The 18978-nt window shown below is 35.7% G+C and overlaps 1 protein-coding gene and 2 long non-coding RNA genes across 3 annotated transcripts; 1 reads left to right on the top strand and 2 right to left on the bottom strand.

Annotated features, from left to right (window-relative positions):
* Positions 1–61: 61 nt before the first annotated feature.
* Positions 62–935, top strand: LOC119769419. The gene is made up of 4 exons (XR_005278335.1): positions 62–308; positions 363–460; positions 522–696; positions 762–935. It is a non-coding gene; the product is annotated as an uncharacterized LOC119769419 (long non-coding RNA).
* A 4948-nt stretch (positions 936–5883) lies between these two features.
* On the bottom strand, positions 5884–6534 carry LOC119769420. The gene is made up of 4 exons (XR_005278336.1): positions 6448–6534; positions 6257–6390; positions 6024–6198; positions 5884–5964 (listed from the first exon to the last, which is right to left on the bottom strand). It is a non-coding gene; the product is annotated as an uncharacterized LOC119769420 (long non-coding RNA).
* Positions 6535–8124: 1590 nt separating this feature from the next.
* LOC119769415 lies at positions 8125–9168 on the bottom strand. Its single transcript, XM_038261771.1, has 4 exons — positions 8977–9168; positions 8796–8914; positions 8493–8670; positions 8125–8432 (listed from the first exon to the last, which is right to left on the bottom strand). Exons 1-4 carry the CDS (start codon positions 9074–9076, stop codon positions 8308–8310), a joined length of 522 nt encoding a protein of 173 aa, XP_038117699.1. The 5' UTR covers positions 9077–9168; the 3' UTR covers positions 8125–8307.
* Positions 9169–18978: the final 9810 nt, after the last annotated feature.

The raw sequence follows: 18978 nt of genomic DNA, 5'->3' as shown, positions 1-18978 counted from the left end.
AAACCAACAAAAAACAGATCTTTGATAGTGTTTCAAGGCAGTGAGAACTAAAAAAGGGAAGTTCAGATGCCTATTGTCTATTTCAAGCAGAGTTTATGCGTTTTGTATTGTGTTGTTGTGTATATTTTGAAACAATTTTTATTTCCCTGGATTTGCCCAGGAGTGGGAGTTTAAGTAGCGTTGTATTTTTTTACCAGTCATAATGATAACAATTTCACCTAAATATTTTCGAATTCTTGGCTACGTTTATGGCTATTTTGGGGCAATATGCACTTTTTTCGATGTTGTGGATAGAATTTATTACAATTGTAAGTACTTTTACAAATTTTAAAATTAACTCAACTAATAGTTGTCTTTTTCAGATAAAGCTAACACACACGACATTTTATATTATATCTCACCATCAATAAGTTTCGTTATTTTAATTTTCTTTATAATTTTACTGGTTGGAATTCGTAAGGTTTGTAGAATTCATTGGTTGATCGGTCAAAACATAAGTCTTTTTTTCCATTTTTTCGCAGAACAATCTTATCCTGGTAAAAATACATCAAGCGTTTCATCATGTTATATATCTGCTTGCTATAGCATGTTTAACATTTGGCACAATATATGGTGTATTATTCAAATTGCTTACGGATGAAAAAGTATCTAACGATTTCATACAGCTCCTTGCCACGGCACTTGTGATGTTCATCGGTTAGATTAGCTAAAATTGAGGTTTTGTCTTTTGCTCTCATCAAAATTCCATTTTTTTATTTCAGGCATCTATCTTCTCTGCTTGTGGATCATCAAAGGAGTAATTGGAGCCATACAGCATGAAGAGAGTTCAAATGAAACAGTGTTTTATCACTTAGAAGCTAGTAACAAGCAAGAGATTTGATCGTACAAAAAATGTTAACTATTTTTTTAAATTTTTGGTTGTGAGGGGGTGACTTTATAAATCCAAAAATAAAATCACTAAAACCTAGTCAAAACAGCTTCGTATTTAACCCTCATCTGCTGATCATCTTCGTATTTTAGTCTCGGTTCAGAATCTTTCAGTTTTACTCCATGCTCAATGTACCCAATCACACCGTTTACAATCCACATTTAAACATCAGGAAGAGCCCTTAAAGGTAGAAAAGGGTGTAGTTTAATTGTGTGATAAGACTGTAGCCAAAATAAGAATCGAAATTTACCTGTAAATACGGCGAGCCCTGCAATCAATTCAAGTAGGAACGGTGCACTGGTTTCTGTTTTTTGTTCGTAGAAAATCGTGAGACCAATATGTGCAACGATTACAAGTTGGATCAAAATACTTGAAATGATGAGAAACACTTTGTATATTTTGACAAAAATGATGTTTTCTGAAAGAACAAAGAAAAAAAATCATTGGCAAATTTTGGCATTAATTTGAGAAAATTACATGATAAATTCCAGCAATAAGAATAAGAAAAAATACGAGCGTAACCAAACTTGTTGGAATATCCTGATAATAATTCCAGTTTGAAGGTTTATTGACAGTATTCATTGCTGAAATAATAATAATATATTAGTTAAGAATAAAGAAACTCAAATTGTTACCCTTTTCACCAATAAGCACGCCAGATGACACCACTCGCAGAATTGATCCTAAAATTCCCAAAATTGCGTAGAAATATCCTAAAGTTTTAAATGTTTCGTGGGAAACCATCTTTAACTGAGTTTCAGAAATTTAATTTGAACAAGGTTTTTTCAATCTCAACTGAATCGATGCAATGCTCAGAGGAAACTAATCGAGCATTTCTAGAAGCTTGCTCGCCACCAGAGACAGTACTGCAAGTGCAAGTATTTATCACTTCTCTTATCTTGCAATTGGGTTTAGAGGAGCACAAATTGGATATCTATTAATTTGTATCATTTAAAATATCTATGTCTTTAGTTCTTTTTGGGAGCATTGTATGAGAAATAAATGGAAATTTAATTAACGAATTTATTAAATTTCGTAAAGTTTCATTTTTGTTAAATCTAGTTTGGAATTGATTTCACTATCAGAACAACCAATGGTTTTGTTTTGACCTCTCAACTGTTTTTTTTTTCATTTTTTTTAATTGATTTACACTAAGCTTGTTCGTTTAGTGAGCTAAACGTTTCACTGTCAATGTATTTTATCACGCCGTTTATAACACTACTCGACAAAACAAAACTTGTGTCAAGGGATTGACGATATCTCATCCGTTCCTGAGAGAAAAGGCATCCCCGAATCCGATGCAATCGACAGAATTTGATTTTATGTCCACGCGGACTGATGCGAATCTGGTAAATTTTTTAACATAAAAAATCGAACAATTTAAAAAAACCATGTGTCTCCTCCCAATTATATGAGCCATCTACAAGAATATGGAAGCGCCTGGTGCATAGCCATTTCCTTTAAGCACAACGGAAACAACCAATACAAATGTATAAAAAGTTGTCAAGTTCTCGGGGGTCCACAGCTAGCATTTTTGTACGATTATAAAAATAAATATTAAAAGTTTAAAATTAATTTATTTTAAAAACATATTTTTGATTTATTTGTTTACTAAAATTTTATGTATCTCAAAGGTCTATGGGTACTTCGGGATGTCCATGGTCACCCAAGGACTCCCTGGAGTTAAGATCTACGAGTCTACCGCCGTAACAAGCACAAGGTCGTGAGATTTTGACCCCGGATCATGTGCGTATAGCATCAATGGATATGGTAGACTACTATATGAATGTGTTGGGATGTTCATGGTCATCCAAGGACTCCCTGGAGTTAAGATCTACGAGTCTACCGCCGTAACATGCAAGAGGTCGTCGGATTTTGACCCCGGATCATGTGCGTATAGCATCAGTGGATATGGTAGACTACTGTATGAATGTGTTGGGATGTTCATGGTCATCCAAGGACTCCCTGGAGTTAAGATCTACGAGTCTACCGCCGTAACAAGCAAGAGGTCGTCGGATTTTGACCCCGGATCATGTGCGTATAGCATCAGTGGATATGGTAGACTACTATATGAATGTGTTGGGATGTTCATGGTCATCCAAGGACTCTCTGGAGTTAAGATCTACGAGTCTACCGCCGTAACAAGCAAGAGGTCGTCGGATTTTGACCCCGGATCTTGTGCGTATAGCATCAGTGCATATGGTAGACTACTATATGAATGTGTTGGGATGTCCATGGTCATCCAAGGACTCCCTGGAGTTAAGATCTACGAGTCTACCGCCGTAACAAGCAAGAGGTCGTCTTATTTTGACCCCGGATCTTGTGCGTATAGCATCAGTGGATATGGTAGACTACTGTATGAATGTGTTGGGATGTCCATGGTCATCCGAGGACTCCCTGGTGTTAAGATCTACGAGTCTACCGCCGTAACAAGCAAAAGGTCGTGAGATTTTGACCCCGGATCATGTGCGTATAGCATCAATGGATATGGTAGACTACTATATGAATGTGTTGGGATGTTCATGGTCATCCAAGGACTCCCTGGAGTTAAGATCTACGAGTCTACCGCCGTAACAAGCAAGAGGTCGTCGGATTTTGACCCCGGATCATGTGCGTATAGCATCAGTGGATATGGTAGACTACTGTATGAATGTGTTGGGATGTTCATGGTCATCCAAGGACTCCCTGGAGTTAAGATCTACGAGTCTACCGCCGTAACAAGCAAGAGGTCGTCGGATTTTGACCCCGGATCATGTGCGTATAGCATCAGTGGATATGGTAGACTACTATATGAATGTGTTGGGATGTTCATGGTCATCCAAGGACACTCTGGAGTTAAGATCTACGAGTCTACCGCCGTAACAAGCAAGAGGTCGTCGGATTTTGACCCCGGATCTTGTGCGTATAGCATCAGTGCATATGGTAGACTACTATATGAATGTGTTGGGATGTCCATGGTCATCCAAGGACTCCCTGGAGTTAAGATCTACGAGTCTACCGCCGTAACAAGCAAGAGGTCGTCTTATTTTGACCCCGGATCTTGTGCGTATAGCATCAGTGGATATGGTAGACTACTGTATGAATGTGTTGGGATGTCCATGGTCATCCAAGGACCCTTAAGATCTACGAGTCTACCGCCGTAAGCAAGAGGTCGTCTTATTTTGACCCCGGATCATGTGTGTATGGCATCAGATATGGTAGACTACTATATGAATGTGTTGGGATGTTCATGGTTATCCAAGGACTCCCTGGAGTTAAGATCTACGAGTCTACCGCCGTAACAAGCAAAAGGTCGTGAGATTTTGACCCCGGTTCATGTGCGTATAGCATCAATGGATATGGTAGACTACTATATGAATGTGTTGGGATGTCCATGGTCATCCGAGGACTCCCTGGAGTTAAGATCTACGAGTCTACCACCGTATCAAGCAAGAGGTTGTCTTATTTTGACCCCGGATCTTGTGCGTATATCCTTGCTTACCACTTAAGCCAAACGGCGACCTATTGTTTGTTACGGCGGTAGACTCGTAGACTCCAGGGACTCCTTGGATGACCATGGACATCCCAACACATTCATATAGTAGTCTACCATATCCATTGATACTATACGCACATGATCCGGGGTCAAAATCTCACGACCTTTGCTTGTTACGGCGGTAGACTCGTAGATCTTAACTCCAGGGAGTCCTTGGATGACCATGGACATCCCAACACATTCATATAGTAGTCTACCATATGCACTGATAATATACGCACATGATCCGGGGTCAAAATAAGACGACCTCTTGCTTGCTACGGCGGTAGACTCGTAGATCTTAACACCAGGGAGTCCTCGGATGACCATGGACATCCCAACACATTCATACAGTAGTCTACCATATCCACTGATGCTATACGCACAAGATCCGGGGTCAAAATAAGACGACCTCTTGCTTGTTACGGCGGTAGACTCGTAGATCTTAACTCCAGGGAGTCCTTGGATGACCATGGACATCCCAACACATTCATATAGTAGTCTATCATATGCACTGATGCTATACGCACAAGATCCGGGGTCAAAATCCGACGACCTCTTGCTTGTTACGGCGGTAGACTCGTAGATCTTAACTCCAGGGAGTCCTTGGATGACCATGAACATCCCAACACATTCATATAGTAGTCTACCATATCCACTGATGCTATACGTACATGATCCGGGGTCAAAATCCGACGACCTCTTGCTTGTTACGGCGGTAGACTCGTAGATCTTAACTCCAGGGAGTCCTTGGATGACCATGAACATCCCAACACATTCATACAGTAGTCTACCATATCCACTGATGCTATACGCACATGATCCGGGGTCAAAATCCGACGACCTCTTGCTTGTTACGGCGGTAGACTCGTAGATCTTAACTCCAGGGAGTCCTTGGATGACCATGAACATCCCAACACATTCATATAGTATTCTACCATATCCATTGATGCTATACGCACATGACCCGGGGTCAAAATCTCACGACCTTTTGCTTGTTACGGCGGTAGACTCGTAGATCTTAACTCCAGGGAGTCCTTGGATGACCATGGACATCCCGAAGTACCCATAGACCTTTGAGATACATAAAATTTTAGTAAACAAATAAATCAAAAAATATGTTTTTTAAATAAATTAATTTTAAACTTTTAATATTTATTTTTAAAATCGTACAAAAAATGCTAGCTGTGGACCCCCGAGAACTTGACAACTTTTTATACATTTGTATTGGTTGTTTCCGTTGTGCTTAAAGGAAATGGCTATGCACCAGGCGCTTCCATATTCTTGTAGATGGCTCATAAAATTGGGAGGAGACACATGTTTTTTTTTAAATTGTTCGATTTTTTATGTTAAAAAATTTACCAGATTCGCATCAGTCCGCGTGGACATAAAATCAAATTCTGTCGATTGCATCGGATTCGGGGATGCCTTTTCTCTCAGGAACGGATGAGATATCGTCAATCCCTTGACACAAGTTTTGTTTTGTCGAGTAGTGTAATCCATCTACCTAGAAAGAAAATGGCTGAAAACGAAACAAAAAGTTAAGAAATTGACAAATTAGCCATAATATTTTAACATTACCGATGTCAACGCCCAAAAGTATCATCAATTCATATAAAATTGCAACACCCAGCGCTTTGCTCGAAGATGTCAAAAAGCCAACCACCACAAGAAGTCCGATGGTTAGTAAAATGAAAAGCAGTATCGAGGTTATGATGTGAAATGCTTTGTAGATTTTCACCAGGGCAGTGTTTTTCTAAAACAGAGGAAATTGCTTGTAAGAATACTGTTTTTCCCAAGACTTTTTTTCTTACCTTGTGAACTCCAACAAAAAGTATGATGAAGAATGTTAACGTCACTAACATCGAAGAAAGTTCTGCAGATGGATGGTACTCAATCGTGTAATTCGTATCGGTGCTGTTATCGGGGCCATTTGAAGTCTTTGTACCTAAAATTATGTAATGCAGTCACGTTTATCGTAAATACTAAAAACAATAAGCCTTACCGATGTACAGCGAACTTCCAATCACACGATAAATCGAAACTACAATCCCAAAAATGGCGTAAATGTAGCCATATGTGAGAAATTCGCCGTGGGATACCATGTTGTTCCAGTAAAATGGAGAAACTAGCCGATGCCAACATTAACTGCCCTTATTTATATTCAGAGCAAATCGACTCAAGTGAAAGTTCATGCAAAGTCACTTTTCCAGTTACTAATTATTGTCGCTATCGGGTTCTCCAGCTGCAAGGTTTACTGTAAGGTTAGGTGCAAGGATATTCGTCTGTTCTGGAACTTATCAAGATCTTACTGTTGAACAACGAGCTTAGTAACCAAAATGTAAGATTTGACAAAAATTAAAGTTTTGACAAAAACGTTTTTTTTTTGAGAAAAAAATCTTTTTTTTTTCAAAATGTTTGCAACAGCCATAGCATAACGTTCAATTTTTGCGATCAAAATTGGGGATCTAAGAATTACTTTTTCTTTCAAATATTCCAATACCGTTTTTAAAAGATTCCTTCCTAAAACAAGACATTTAAGCTTGGTTGCGACAGAACCTGGCCCTTGGACTTTGAAGTTTAAATGGGATTTAACGCGCAAAATCGGTGCGTTTTGGCTCTGAGTCCCTTAGCTATTTTTGCATTTTTCAAAAACCTCATAGTTCGTGTTCTAGCGAACAACCGATTGGTTGCATGAGCGTCACGACGCCTACTCTTCATCTTTTCTGCAGTAGCAACAAGTGCTGCCAGAAGAGCTTGAAGAAAAATTGGGTAATTCTCCGCCAACTCACACAGCAGTTGCGCCGACCCCTCTTCGATTTGCGTGAAAATTGGTCATAAGGGGCAACTTTTGTCCCTGATCTCTTTGTTTTTTTTTTTTGATATCTTGAGACGGAGGGGCGGAGGTTTTTTGAACATGCGAAAAAAAAATACTTTTCAATAATTTGCAGCCTGAAATGGAAAATGCAGGATTTGATGACGTACTCATAATTCCGTGTTTCAAAATTCCTCAACAAATAAAAAGTTTCAAAAACTGTGCCATTTTCCATTACTCAATTGTATTTTTTTTATAATTTTGGATCTTTTTTTTCTTTTGTCAAATTAGTTAATTTGTTCATGCTGAAAAAAAAAACAAATGATTTTCGAATTGCTGATTTTGTTTTCACACACACACACTCACTTATCTTATCAAATTTGGAAAAGTATTTTTGAATTTAGATTTTTTTTTTCACTTTAAATTTTGCCGCTTGTTGAAAATCCGGGTAACGCTGCTCCTTTGTCCTCTTCATCACCAGGTGTTGAATTCCACGTCGTGCTGCGCTCCTGAACTCAGATCCGAGTTTTTCGCGATGTGCACACGATGGTATCACGCCTCCTGTCGATGTATCCAGCGGATAACGTTGGTTCATCTTCTTCGGTCGGTGGCTGCTTCACCAGGCAATTTCCTTGGCTGCTTCACTCCTGATCTCCAGAGCCGTTGGCGACGAATTTCTGCTCCTAAACTACTGCCGCGTTTATCGCATTAACTTGCACTATCGGTCTCTCTACCGAGTTTTTCGCGAACGACCACTTGAATCACTGGGCACAGCCACCTTCCGGCGAAGAATCGACTGCGCCAGTTATAAAGGTTCCATTATGAAAGGGTAGTTTTCTCTTAATTGATTTCGAAAAGTTTGTAAAGTTTGTTTCATGCTTGTTATTTTTTTTACTTGGCACAGTTTTATTTTCATTTTTTTGGATTGCAGTTGAACCGATACGGATAACGGAAAATAATCATATATTTTATTCAAAATTTCACATGAAATCAGCGATAAAAACTGCTCACATAAATGTTTTAAGGGGTAGATTTTTAATTTAAATCTACTCAAACTTTTTCAAACCCAACATTTATCTGCTCGTTAAACGTTACAGCTTCCTTTCCATCCTCATTGAGATGCTCAATGTAATCAACCAATCCATTGATAATCCACAGCACCAGTTTGAAGAAAGCTGAAACAGAAACGAACTTAAGTAAATCGAAAGCAAAATATAAACTCAATACATTTGTACCTGTATAAATGGCCAGTGCGATAACCAAAATCAGTAGCAAAATTGCACCAAAATTTCTTTGTGAATCTTCTATCACGTTCGCAATTGCGAGTAAAAAACCACAAAATAATACAATGTATCCTAAAACGCCACTTATCACTAAGACCACCTTGAATATTTTGACCAGTGTGATGTTTTTCTGTAAAGCAAGAAAGTAATGCTCATTTATATTTAAGTTTTAGCAACTGAGATGATTTTTTTTGATTGGTAATTTGGAGGGATTCAAATTCACTTAAATCGAACGATGTAAGCGTAATTTGTTACCTGGTAAATTCCGACTATAAGAATGATGAAAAACACTAACGAAAACAGGCCAGAAGATACTTCAACAGACCTTGGCATATGATAAGCTTCATTGATAAGTCCATCTTTTGATTCCATTGCTAAGTTAAAAACAGGGGGAACAATTAGTTTTGGGTAGATTGTTTAAATGATATCCTCAAACCATAGTGCGAATTCATGCCCATCATATGCAAAATGGATGAGATAATTCCAATTGCGGCGTATACATAGCCATAAGTGCAAAATCTTTCCTTTGAACTCATTCTGCTTCCCAAGACACTTTTTAAATTAATTCAACGGTTTACAAAATTCTGACCAACTCGGATCGCAGCTCACGCTACACTGAATTATCGTTGCTCTCGCGGTCTTATCAATCTCAGACATCGGATGTTGTATTTTGCATGAGTAAACAATTCTAGAAATCGATAGTGAGAGTTTTTAAAGGAGTCATTGGCAATGAAAACAAAAAATTTAAATACTTTACATATTACATTGCTTTTTTATTTTATTATCAGACGAACCAGTGCACAACTAAGCAATATTTTGAATGCATTCCCGGGCAGACGGTAATAACAAAATTCGTACTATTTCAATAACAAATACTGTTATGGAATCTTTTTAAAAATCATTTTTTACATAAGGGTTTAATAACAGTTTTTGTTATCATAACAATTTGTTATTGGTCTGATATTGGGTCAAAGCCAAAACAACTTTGGAATAACATTTTTTGATATTGAAAAATAACTCCAACTGTTATTGGGATGATCGGATTAGTTGTTAAAATAACAAAATATAATAACAAAGATTTCTTCGAAAATAACTTAAAATGTAATTAGTCTGTTATAACAATAAGGATTCAATAACAAAAAAATCATAACGACTAATAACAAAAATTGTTATAAATAACATAAAATGTTATTGGTCTAGTATTTTCAAATATCAAAAAATGTTATTCCCAAGTTATTTCCGTCTGCTCGGGTTAACATGGTGTCTAGATTTGTTTTGCTATATTACTCAAACGTTTGTTTTTGTTTTGCGCTATGTGAGGATTTCTCCTGATAATAATATTACATTCAATGGAAAAAAAAAATATGTGGGAATCGAATCATTTAATTAAATTTAATTTATTAAATAAAAGTTGTGCAACTATACTAAACTAAACCAAATAAAGAATTACCACAATCCACAGCTAATGATGCGTTTCAAGTTACTTTGATGGTCACTTTTTCGTTTTCAAACTTTTTAGTTTCTACCCTGACCAATTCTCTACCAAAACCGGAAATGGATTTTACTTGTATTTTTTGATTTGACTCAAACTTCATGGGGGCCTTCTCTATGACCAAAGAAGCTATTTTGTGTCATTGGTTCACCCATACAAGTTTCCATACAATTTTGGCAGCTGTCCATACAAAAATGGTATGTAAATATTCGAATAACTGTAACTTTTGAATGAATTTTCTGATCAATTTAGTGACTTCGGCAAAGTTGTAGGTATTGTTGAGGACTATTGAGAAAAAATAGGTACAAGGAAAAAAATTTGCCGATTTTTTGATTAACATTTTTTTCACAAGAACTCAATTTCCCAAAATACGTATTTTTGATTTTCGAGATTTTTTGATATGTTTTAGGTGACAAAAACCCGCAACTTTTAGGCCATAGAGAAACATGGTCAAAATATCTGCCACCGAGTTATGAATTTTTGAAAAAATAGTGATTTTTGGAAAAAATCGAAATTTTATGCAAAAACAAATTTTACGTAATTTTTAATGTAAAACTGAATTTCCAATCGAAAAGTACTTTACAGATTTTTTGATAAAAGATTCTGTTTTCAAGATATAGCCACTGAAAGTTCGATTTTAGCGAAACATTTGAAGTTTTTCGATTTTCAAAAATAGTGACCATGTGTGACCATTTCTAAAAATATTGTTTTGATGAGTTCAGAAAATGTTCAATAAAATTGTCTAAAAGACAATGAAGATTGGACCTCTGGTTGCTGAGATACAGCGGCTTAAACAAAAAGAAACACGAAAATTGAAGTTTTCTAAGTTTCACCCAAACAGCCAACAAACAGCCCACCATTTTCTAATGTCGATATCTCTGCAACTAATGGTCCGATTTCAATGTTAAAACAAGAAACATTCGTGAAATTTTCCGATCTTTTCGAAAAAGGTATTTTGAAATTTTTTGAATCATGATTTTTTTAACATTTTAAAAAAGGCCAAAAATTGAATATTGCGCCCATTTAAAATGTTAGCCTTGGTTTTAAATTTTTGAAAATATTTTTTTCGAAAAGATCGAAAAATTTCACGAATGTTTCATGTTTATCTAAATCAAGTCATAATTGAAAGCAATTTGTTGGAGTCGAATCATTTTATTGATTTGAATTTTATCAATAAAAGTTATGCAACTATACGTCAATTAAAATAAAGAACTTTTAATAAAAAAAGTAGTCATTTATTAGAATATTGTTACGAAAATAATTTAAAGAATACCTTAAGTACAACCTTAAGTAAATGGTCTTCAACTATCATAATTCACAGCTAATAATACGTTTCAAGTGATGGTGATGGATTAATTTTTCGTTAGTTAGTTTGACAAAGTCAAACTAAATAGTGACCAACTGTCACTTAAACACGGACCTCACCTACACTATCAAAACAAACGTTTGGTAGTGTGTTGTAGTGCCGGGTAAACCCCGATGGTCAACTCATCGAGGTTTCAGTGTATTCCAATTGCTCTAGAAACCGTTTCTTTAAACTCAGCAAAAGTAACAGTTCCGGTACTAATAAACCTGCAACCTGCAAGAACCATTCAGTAAGAACTCAACGAATTTGTGTTAACATTCATACTTATCCGTAAAGTTGCCACAATGGGAGCCGGATTTGAACTTTCAAATTCTGTCGAGAACAGTGCGGCTATGAACATTACGTTGCTAATCACCAGGAAGCATACGTAGGCTAGTACGCTGAAGAAATTTTGCTGTAATCACACAACTATGAGATGACGAATTTATGTTTTTTTTTTTAAATTCGTTTATCAAACTTACATCTCGAACTCCCCACAATAGTATCACACTGAAGGCAAACCAAAGCGCTGCGTACATGACGGCTGTGAGTGTGATGTTTTCTGGGAAACGAACTGAAATGAAAATAAAACACTGATAAGTTACAGCAAATTTTAAAGTTATTTTTGAAATTACCTGCAAACACGATGCAAACTATGGTAGCGACTGAAGATACTGATATGTTTAAAACAGCATAAATTGAAGCAATTTTGATCAACATAACTAACTAATTTTAAACTAAACTCTCAATATTAAAATGAACTAATACTCAATCATGCACTCTGGTCAATGTCCAGGAAAGAATGAGCGACTTATTCGATCTTACTACCGTGAGTTACGTGACGCATTTGGCGGTATAAAAAAAACCCTTAAAAGTTCTATCATTGTACTCACACGTACGATAAGACTCCCGTGAAGGGATACAAGTCTCCCACAGAATCGACCGATTCGCGATGATTCATAAGTTATTTATGTTTATTTGCATTACCCGCTCCGTTGGCACTGGTCAGTTGTGTGGAGATTTCTCAAATCGAAGAAATTCCAAATAAACTGGGTTAAAGTTACATGCCATTTTATCGTGATTTTTTCGCTATACGATAACGATTAATCGTCGCGATCGTGCTATGCTGGGGTAAATTTAGTAAAGGGCGTTTTTTCTCTGAACGTAAAATAGCAACGTTCCGGTCAACTTAATCGAAATTCTAAAACGGAATTCAATTCAAATTGTTCACGTATTTCGTTTGAAACGTAATTCGTAAATGATTTGAATTGAATTCCTTTTCAAAATTCCGATTGAGTTGACTGGGGTGCGACCAGATAGCACGGTCACGTCAAAGTGATGATCTATGATGCCTTATGGATAGAGCAAACACTGATTTCAATTCAAATTTTAATTTTATAAGTAAGATTTTTATTGATTTACTGCAAGTATCCATCAAGTGTTTTCTTTTTCCATTAAGTTACCATAAAAATAGTGATGAGTTTCAACAACTTAACAGCCAGAACATTGTTACCCTCTAAAAAATAGCCCTTCAAAGTTAAAAATATCACGAAATTTTAAAATGATTTTTTTTGTTCTAAGTGAAAAAATGACCCTTCTGGGTCAATGTAGATTCAAAAAGAATATTAAATTTCCCTTAAAAATACATGTTTCAAATATTTTTAAAGTCGAGTAACGGAAAATGGCAAAAAAACTTATTTAGTGTTTTTTTCGATGAAAAATACATTTTTTTTCGGAATTCTGAGTACGCCATCAAATCGGGCGTCTAATTTTACATAAAAGTATTTTTGACACCAAATTTCTATCTCATCACCGTTTCAGGCTGCAAATTATTGAAAACACCTCTTTTTTCGCATGTTCAAAAATGGAAGGGGTCGTACCGCTCCTCCGTCACGATTTATCAAAAAACGGACCTCGGATTCGTGATCAGGGACAAAAGTTACCCCTAAGGACAAAGTTTAACGCAAATCGAAGAGGGGTTGGGGCAACTGCTGTGTGAGTTGGCGGAGAATTACCTATTTTTCAAATTAACACTTGTAGCCCCAAGGGGGTAAAAAAAGTTGGAAATGCAACTTGACCGGCTCATACAACCCTTGGAAAAAAGTTGGAAATGCCTTTTTTGATTATAACTTAAGGTAAACGCATCTGCGATTGGCTGCATTAAAAAAAAATGTTCTGGTTTGATTTGAACATTTTTTTATTATTTTCAATATAAAGACGAGCCAGTCTATGAATATGTACATTCAATTTTGTTAAATTAATATTATTTTAAGGAAAAAGGTCATTCATAAACTACGTAGACACTATTCTGCTAAAATCAGACCACAATCTTTTTTGATTCGAACCACCCTTAAGGATCCACGTAGTTTATAGATGGCCCTAAACCATAAAAAAGGAAAATTTTCAGTTGAATGCCACGCCAGATAAGCCGCACCGATGACCATTTTTCAATGCCATTTTCGTTCAACCGTTCATCATGTTAACGACGTGCGCCACCGTGAAAATCCGTTTCAAGGTCCACTAATCTGTTTGGTCAAATCCAACGCTAGAGGTGTAAGCTAATATCACGCTTAAGTCTACTAGAAGAAGTCCGCCCCTCGAGAATGAGTACACTGAGCTGAGTCAGGGTCAACCGACTATTTTCAACAGACGCCGGTGTCGGTGTCCCTTAAAAGGGGGCCACCCCACCGTTTGCCTCAAATCTGTCATACGAGCAGAAAAAAGAGGGGGGGGGGGGAGAAAACCACTTCCCGGACGGACAGGGTCATTTTCCCAAAATAGCGCGGAAAATGTTTTGCCATATTTGAGGAAAAACGACACTCGCAATGATGACGATTTCTCGGGGCAGAGCAGACACGATCGTCGCCATACGTCGGTGATTATTCATGAGTTTTATATTTATTTTTGCTGCAGGAAAAATAATTGCATGCCGACGTAACCTGTGTCACGCAAATTGTTGGCACAGCATTTTGTTTCATAATAAATTAGACTGTATGTACTTCACAAGAGAGATTTTCTTTGAAAAATTTGTATCTACTTCCTTAAAATGACTTGGATGATAGTAAAACTTTACCCAGTTTTCCAGATCATTAAAGGAGCGTGCTCAAGCAAACAAGTCCGTCCCTAAAAATCCCACAACCAACCCCGTTTGCAGTGGATCCTAACTTTGAATGAATTTTCGAAACCACCGACTTGAAACACTAAACAAATCTTTACGACGCGCTCACCTCGTCACCGAATGTCAGTTCTTCGAAGGGAAAACAAGCATGTCACCACGTGTTTGTGGGTGTGTGTGAGTGTGGAGATTTTGACTCAAACCCAAATTCCTGCGATTATTTCATGCATTGAGTCGTTCCGTCGTCCCATAACACTTAAGGAGAAGGGGCGACACAACCTGCAATTATATTTACGATTCGTGCGTCCTGTCGTGCGCAGCTTAATGACCCTGAAGTATCCGTTGCTGATATTCTGATAAAAATTAAAATGTTATTAGCTTGTGAAACTATTTAGCAAAAATAAAACATATGTATTTATAAAATAAAATAAAAATAAAATCTTTTTAAAATTTTACCTAGGTAAATTAAAACAAAAAAAAATTTCAGCCAATTTTTTTTTAAAGAGCTTTGGTGGAAAATTTAACCAACGGCGGTTAACTTCGATTCTTTTGATTTGTGATTTTCTTTCTTCATTTCTTGTTTTGTAGTGTGCATTTGATCATTTGTTTGGTTTATTTTGGTATACTTTGGACCTACAATCTAAGTTTTATTGATTATTTTTCTCAGTTTTTGCTATAAATAAGTATTGTATTTTATTTTTTTAAATAATTTTATGAAAAATAAATGTATTGTACTTTTTTTTTGTTTTTGGTATAAAAAATCACTAATTACGGAAACTTAAAAGTACTTCTTTCAAATGGTTTTTGAAAAATAGCTATGCACTTTTACCAAAAAAATATTTTTGAATATTTATAAACCGATTATAAAAATTAATTCTTGTTTATGGCTTAAGAGCGAGTTTTTCACCAGTGTGTAACAGGTCGTATTGAGGTGTTCCGATTTGGATGAAACTTTCAACGTTTCGTCGCCATCGTGCTAACTTGTCGTACGTGCATTTTGGGCCAAATTGAGTTAAGAACGCCATTTTGTGCAGCTCACAATGCCTCATCTTTTGACCTTCACAGATCCCCAAAATTCGATTTCAATCCTGAGATATTCAATGAAAACCAAAAAAGCTCCGAAATTTTTTGTCACTCTACATATAAAAGTAGTTTCAATCCTGTCGGGCTATCTTGTCACTCCCTGAAAATTGATGTAAGTGCGACAAAGGGCAAAGGGATTTCAAGTCAGGATGCGTTTGACGCACGTACAAGTTAGACTACCGTAAACATTTTTAATTATAACTCGGGACTCCAGCAACCAACTTCAACCAAACTTCGGGACAATGCACAGAATGGTCAGTCAAACAAAACGTGTTTGTTATTGTTTACATTGCGTGCTTTCGTTTTTGTTTATTCAAGGTCAAACATTAAAACGCGTTTTTCTCGGAACGTCAAAATGGCGGGTGCGACATGATAGCACGACGACGTCGGTTTGTTGGCTATACATGAGATGAACTCATTCTATATATGAGCTTTCTATGACAAAGGGAAGTGGGGTAAAACGGGCATTGAAGTTTGAGGTCCAAAAAACATTAAAAATCTTAAAAATGCTCCCATTTGCGTAAAACTTTACCAATTCCTCCAAAATCCATACTCCTATGTTATCCATCCTCCAAAATCCATACTCCAAAAGTTAGAGAATTTCATGAACTACAAGACTACGGAATTAACTTTTTGGCCAATCGCAGTTTTTCTCATAAATTTACGATTTTTCTACAACCAACATTGTGTAGCGTTAACTTTTGCCCTGTAGCCCAAGAAGAATGGACTTTTGGAGCTCGATTTTTATGTACTCGGATTTCTCAGGAAATTTCACATAGTTTTGAATTATTCTAGCCGTAATTTGATTTTAAAAAATAATCAAATAAAAAAATTCTGAAAAAAGTTAGATTTGGTTTACCCTGTGATCAGTACATCAAATGCTGTATCAAGTTTGTAGGCGATTATCTGTTTAACCCCTTATCTGACAAAATGTTAAAAATTATTTTAATTCATTCTAAATAGATTTTTTTTCAATCATTTTTTTTCAACTTTATACTTACGTGAAATTTCCCGAGGCATCCGAATATATAAAAAATCAGTCCCAAAAGTGCCGTCTTCTTGGGCTACAGGGCAAAAGTTAACGCTATAAAATCTCTGTTGTAGAAAAATCGTAAATCTATGAGAAAAACTGCGATTGGCCAAAAAGTTAATTCCGTAGGCTTATAGTCCACGAAATTCCCTAACTTTTGACCCATAGGAGTATGGGTGTTGGAGGCTGTTGCAAAAAGATATTAAGGTTTTAAAAAATCCAATTTTAGCAGTAATTTTAAAAAGCTATGAGATAAATACAAACCAATCCTGGATGTCTATGGTACACTTTGAAGTGCTTCAAAAGACCTTTCGAATGCATCTAAGAGAGTTGGAATTGATAAAGTTTAACGGAAATGCGAGCAATTTCAAGATTTTTTAGGTTTTTTGGACCTCAAACATCGAATCCCGTTTTACGCTGAAAGTTTCATCCAAATCGGAGCACCTCGGTACTACCTCTAGAACAAACCGAGCATAATCTACAAATACTGATTGAATTTCTTAAGCCAAATCACGTTTTTTTTTAAAATCCAGCTAAAAGTGAATTTACTTGAAAAGCATTGAAAATTGCACTAATGATTGCTGAGAGATAACTGAGAAAATTAAGTTTCTTCAATCAGTAATGTTCAGAAAAGTTTGTTTCAAATCTAATAAGATGGCATTTTTTGTCACCTTAAAAATATCCAAAAAATGTGTTATAATGTGACACATTTCTCACTATTATCACACATTTACCTACAGCTTTGACCAAATCGATACCAAAATGTTTCAACAATGCAAAGATTTTTGAAAAATCTGGTAATAAAAAATTCAAATTGCAAGGCTTTTTTCATTTTTTTTAATCATTTACAGCAATTTCATATGAAGGTTAATGAGAAAAAATTAAAGTTCTTGGAGACAGCTCAAAATTTGGCCAAAATAATCAGACCCGATTTTTTTGTTTGGCCATTAGGGTGACCTACGCCAGTCCAAAAAATTTCAATTTTTGCCGATTTTCACAAAACCACTTTTTACAAAAAGTAATTTAAGGACCGACAAATCTAGCCAAGCATTTGAAAAAGTCATATGAAAACTTAATATGCCGTTTTGACGGTGTCTGGACCAAAGAGCGGATTCCTCGGACAATTTTACATACTATAGAGCAATTCTCTACAAAATCGGTCTTTATTCTTCATTTTTGTTTGTTTGTTTTAATCCAGCTGAAACTTTTTTTTTTGTGCCTTCGGTATGCCAAATGAAGCCATTTTGCATCATTAGTTTGTCCATATAATTTTCCATACAAATTTGGCAGCTGTCCATACTATAATGATGTATGAAAATTCAAAGATCTGAATCTTTTAAAGGAATTTTTTGATCGATTCAGTGTCTTCTGCAAAGTTGTTGGTATGGTACGGACTACACTGAAAAAAAAAATGATACGCGGTAAAAAATTTTTTGGTGATTTTTTATTTAACTTTTTGTCACTAAAACATGAGTTGCAAAAAAACACTATTTTTTTTATATATGTTTAAGATGACATCAAATGCCAACTTTTCTGAAATTTCCAGGTTGTGCAAAAATTTTTTACCGAGCTATGAATTTTTTAATCAAAACTGATTTTTTTCAAAAAATCGAAATATTGGTCGCAAAAATTTTTCAACTTCATTTTTCGATGTAAAATCAAATTTGCAATCAAAGAGTACTTCAGTGAAATTTTTATAAAGTGCACTGTTTTCAAGTTAAATGCATTTTTAGGTCATTTTTTGAAAAAGTCGCAGTTTTTTTTTAATGAGTGCACATGTTTGCCCTCTTTTGAAAAAAAATATATTTGAAAAGCTGAGAAAATTCTCTATATTTTGTGTTTTTTTTTTGCAGATCAAGTTTTTTAGACAAAAAGTGAAATGAAAAATCACCATAATTTGTTTTACCGTGTATCATTTTTTTCAGTGTAGCCCTTATCCATACCTACAACTTTGCCGAAGACACCAAATCAATCAAAAAAATCCTTCAAAAGATACAGATTTTTGAATTTTCATACATCATTTTTGTATGGACAGCTGCCAAATTTGTATGGAAAATTATATCGACAAACTAATGATACAATATGGCTTTTTTGGGCATACCGAAGGTACCAAAAATGTTTCGGCTGGTTGAAAAAACACATAAATTAAAATTGAAGGAAAAAGATCGTTTTCTTAGAGAATTACTCAATAACTATTTTTTTGTCTCTTAATTTTTGAGGATATTTTAAAAGTGGGAATGGAACAAAATTTTGAAAAAATTGCAATGGCTAATTTAGAAGGATGACAAAATTAAAACAATAATGACACTATCGCAAATATTGAATTGTTGATATCAAAATATTTGAATAATCAAGCGATTGTTTGTTAACATG

The sequence above is a fragment of the Culex quinquefasciatus genome, chromosome 3 (genome assembly GCF_015732765.1).
Source record: "Culex quinquefasciatus strain JHB chromosome 3, VPISU_Cqui_1.0_pri_paternal, whole genome shotgun sequence".
NCBI lineage: Eukaryota > Metazoa > Arthropoda > Insecta > Diptera > Culicidae > Culex > Culex quinquefasciatus.
Note: the sequence above shows the minus strand (reverse complement) of the source record. Positions and strands in the feature narration are given on the sequence as shown.

Excerpts from the sequence above, each read along its gene's own strand:
- LOC119769415 (XM_038261771.1), bottom strand. The coding sequence starts at position 9,076 with ATGAGTTCAAAGGAAAGATTTTGCACTTATGGCTATGTATACGCCGCA. Across the intron at positions 8,915-8,976 it reads GGGCATGAATTCGCACTATG|CAATGGAATCAAAAGATGGA; the intron begins GTTTGAGGATAT and ends TTTTTAACTTAG. Across the intron at positions 8,671-8,795 it reads TTATAGTCGGAATTTACCAG|AAAAACATCACACTGGTCAA; the intron begins GTAACAAATTAC and ends CTTGCTTTACAG.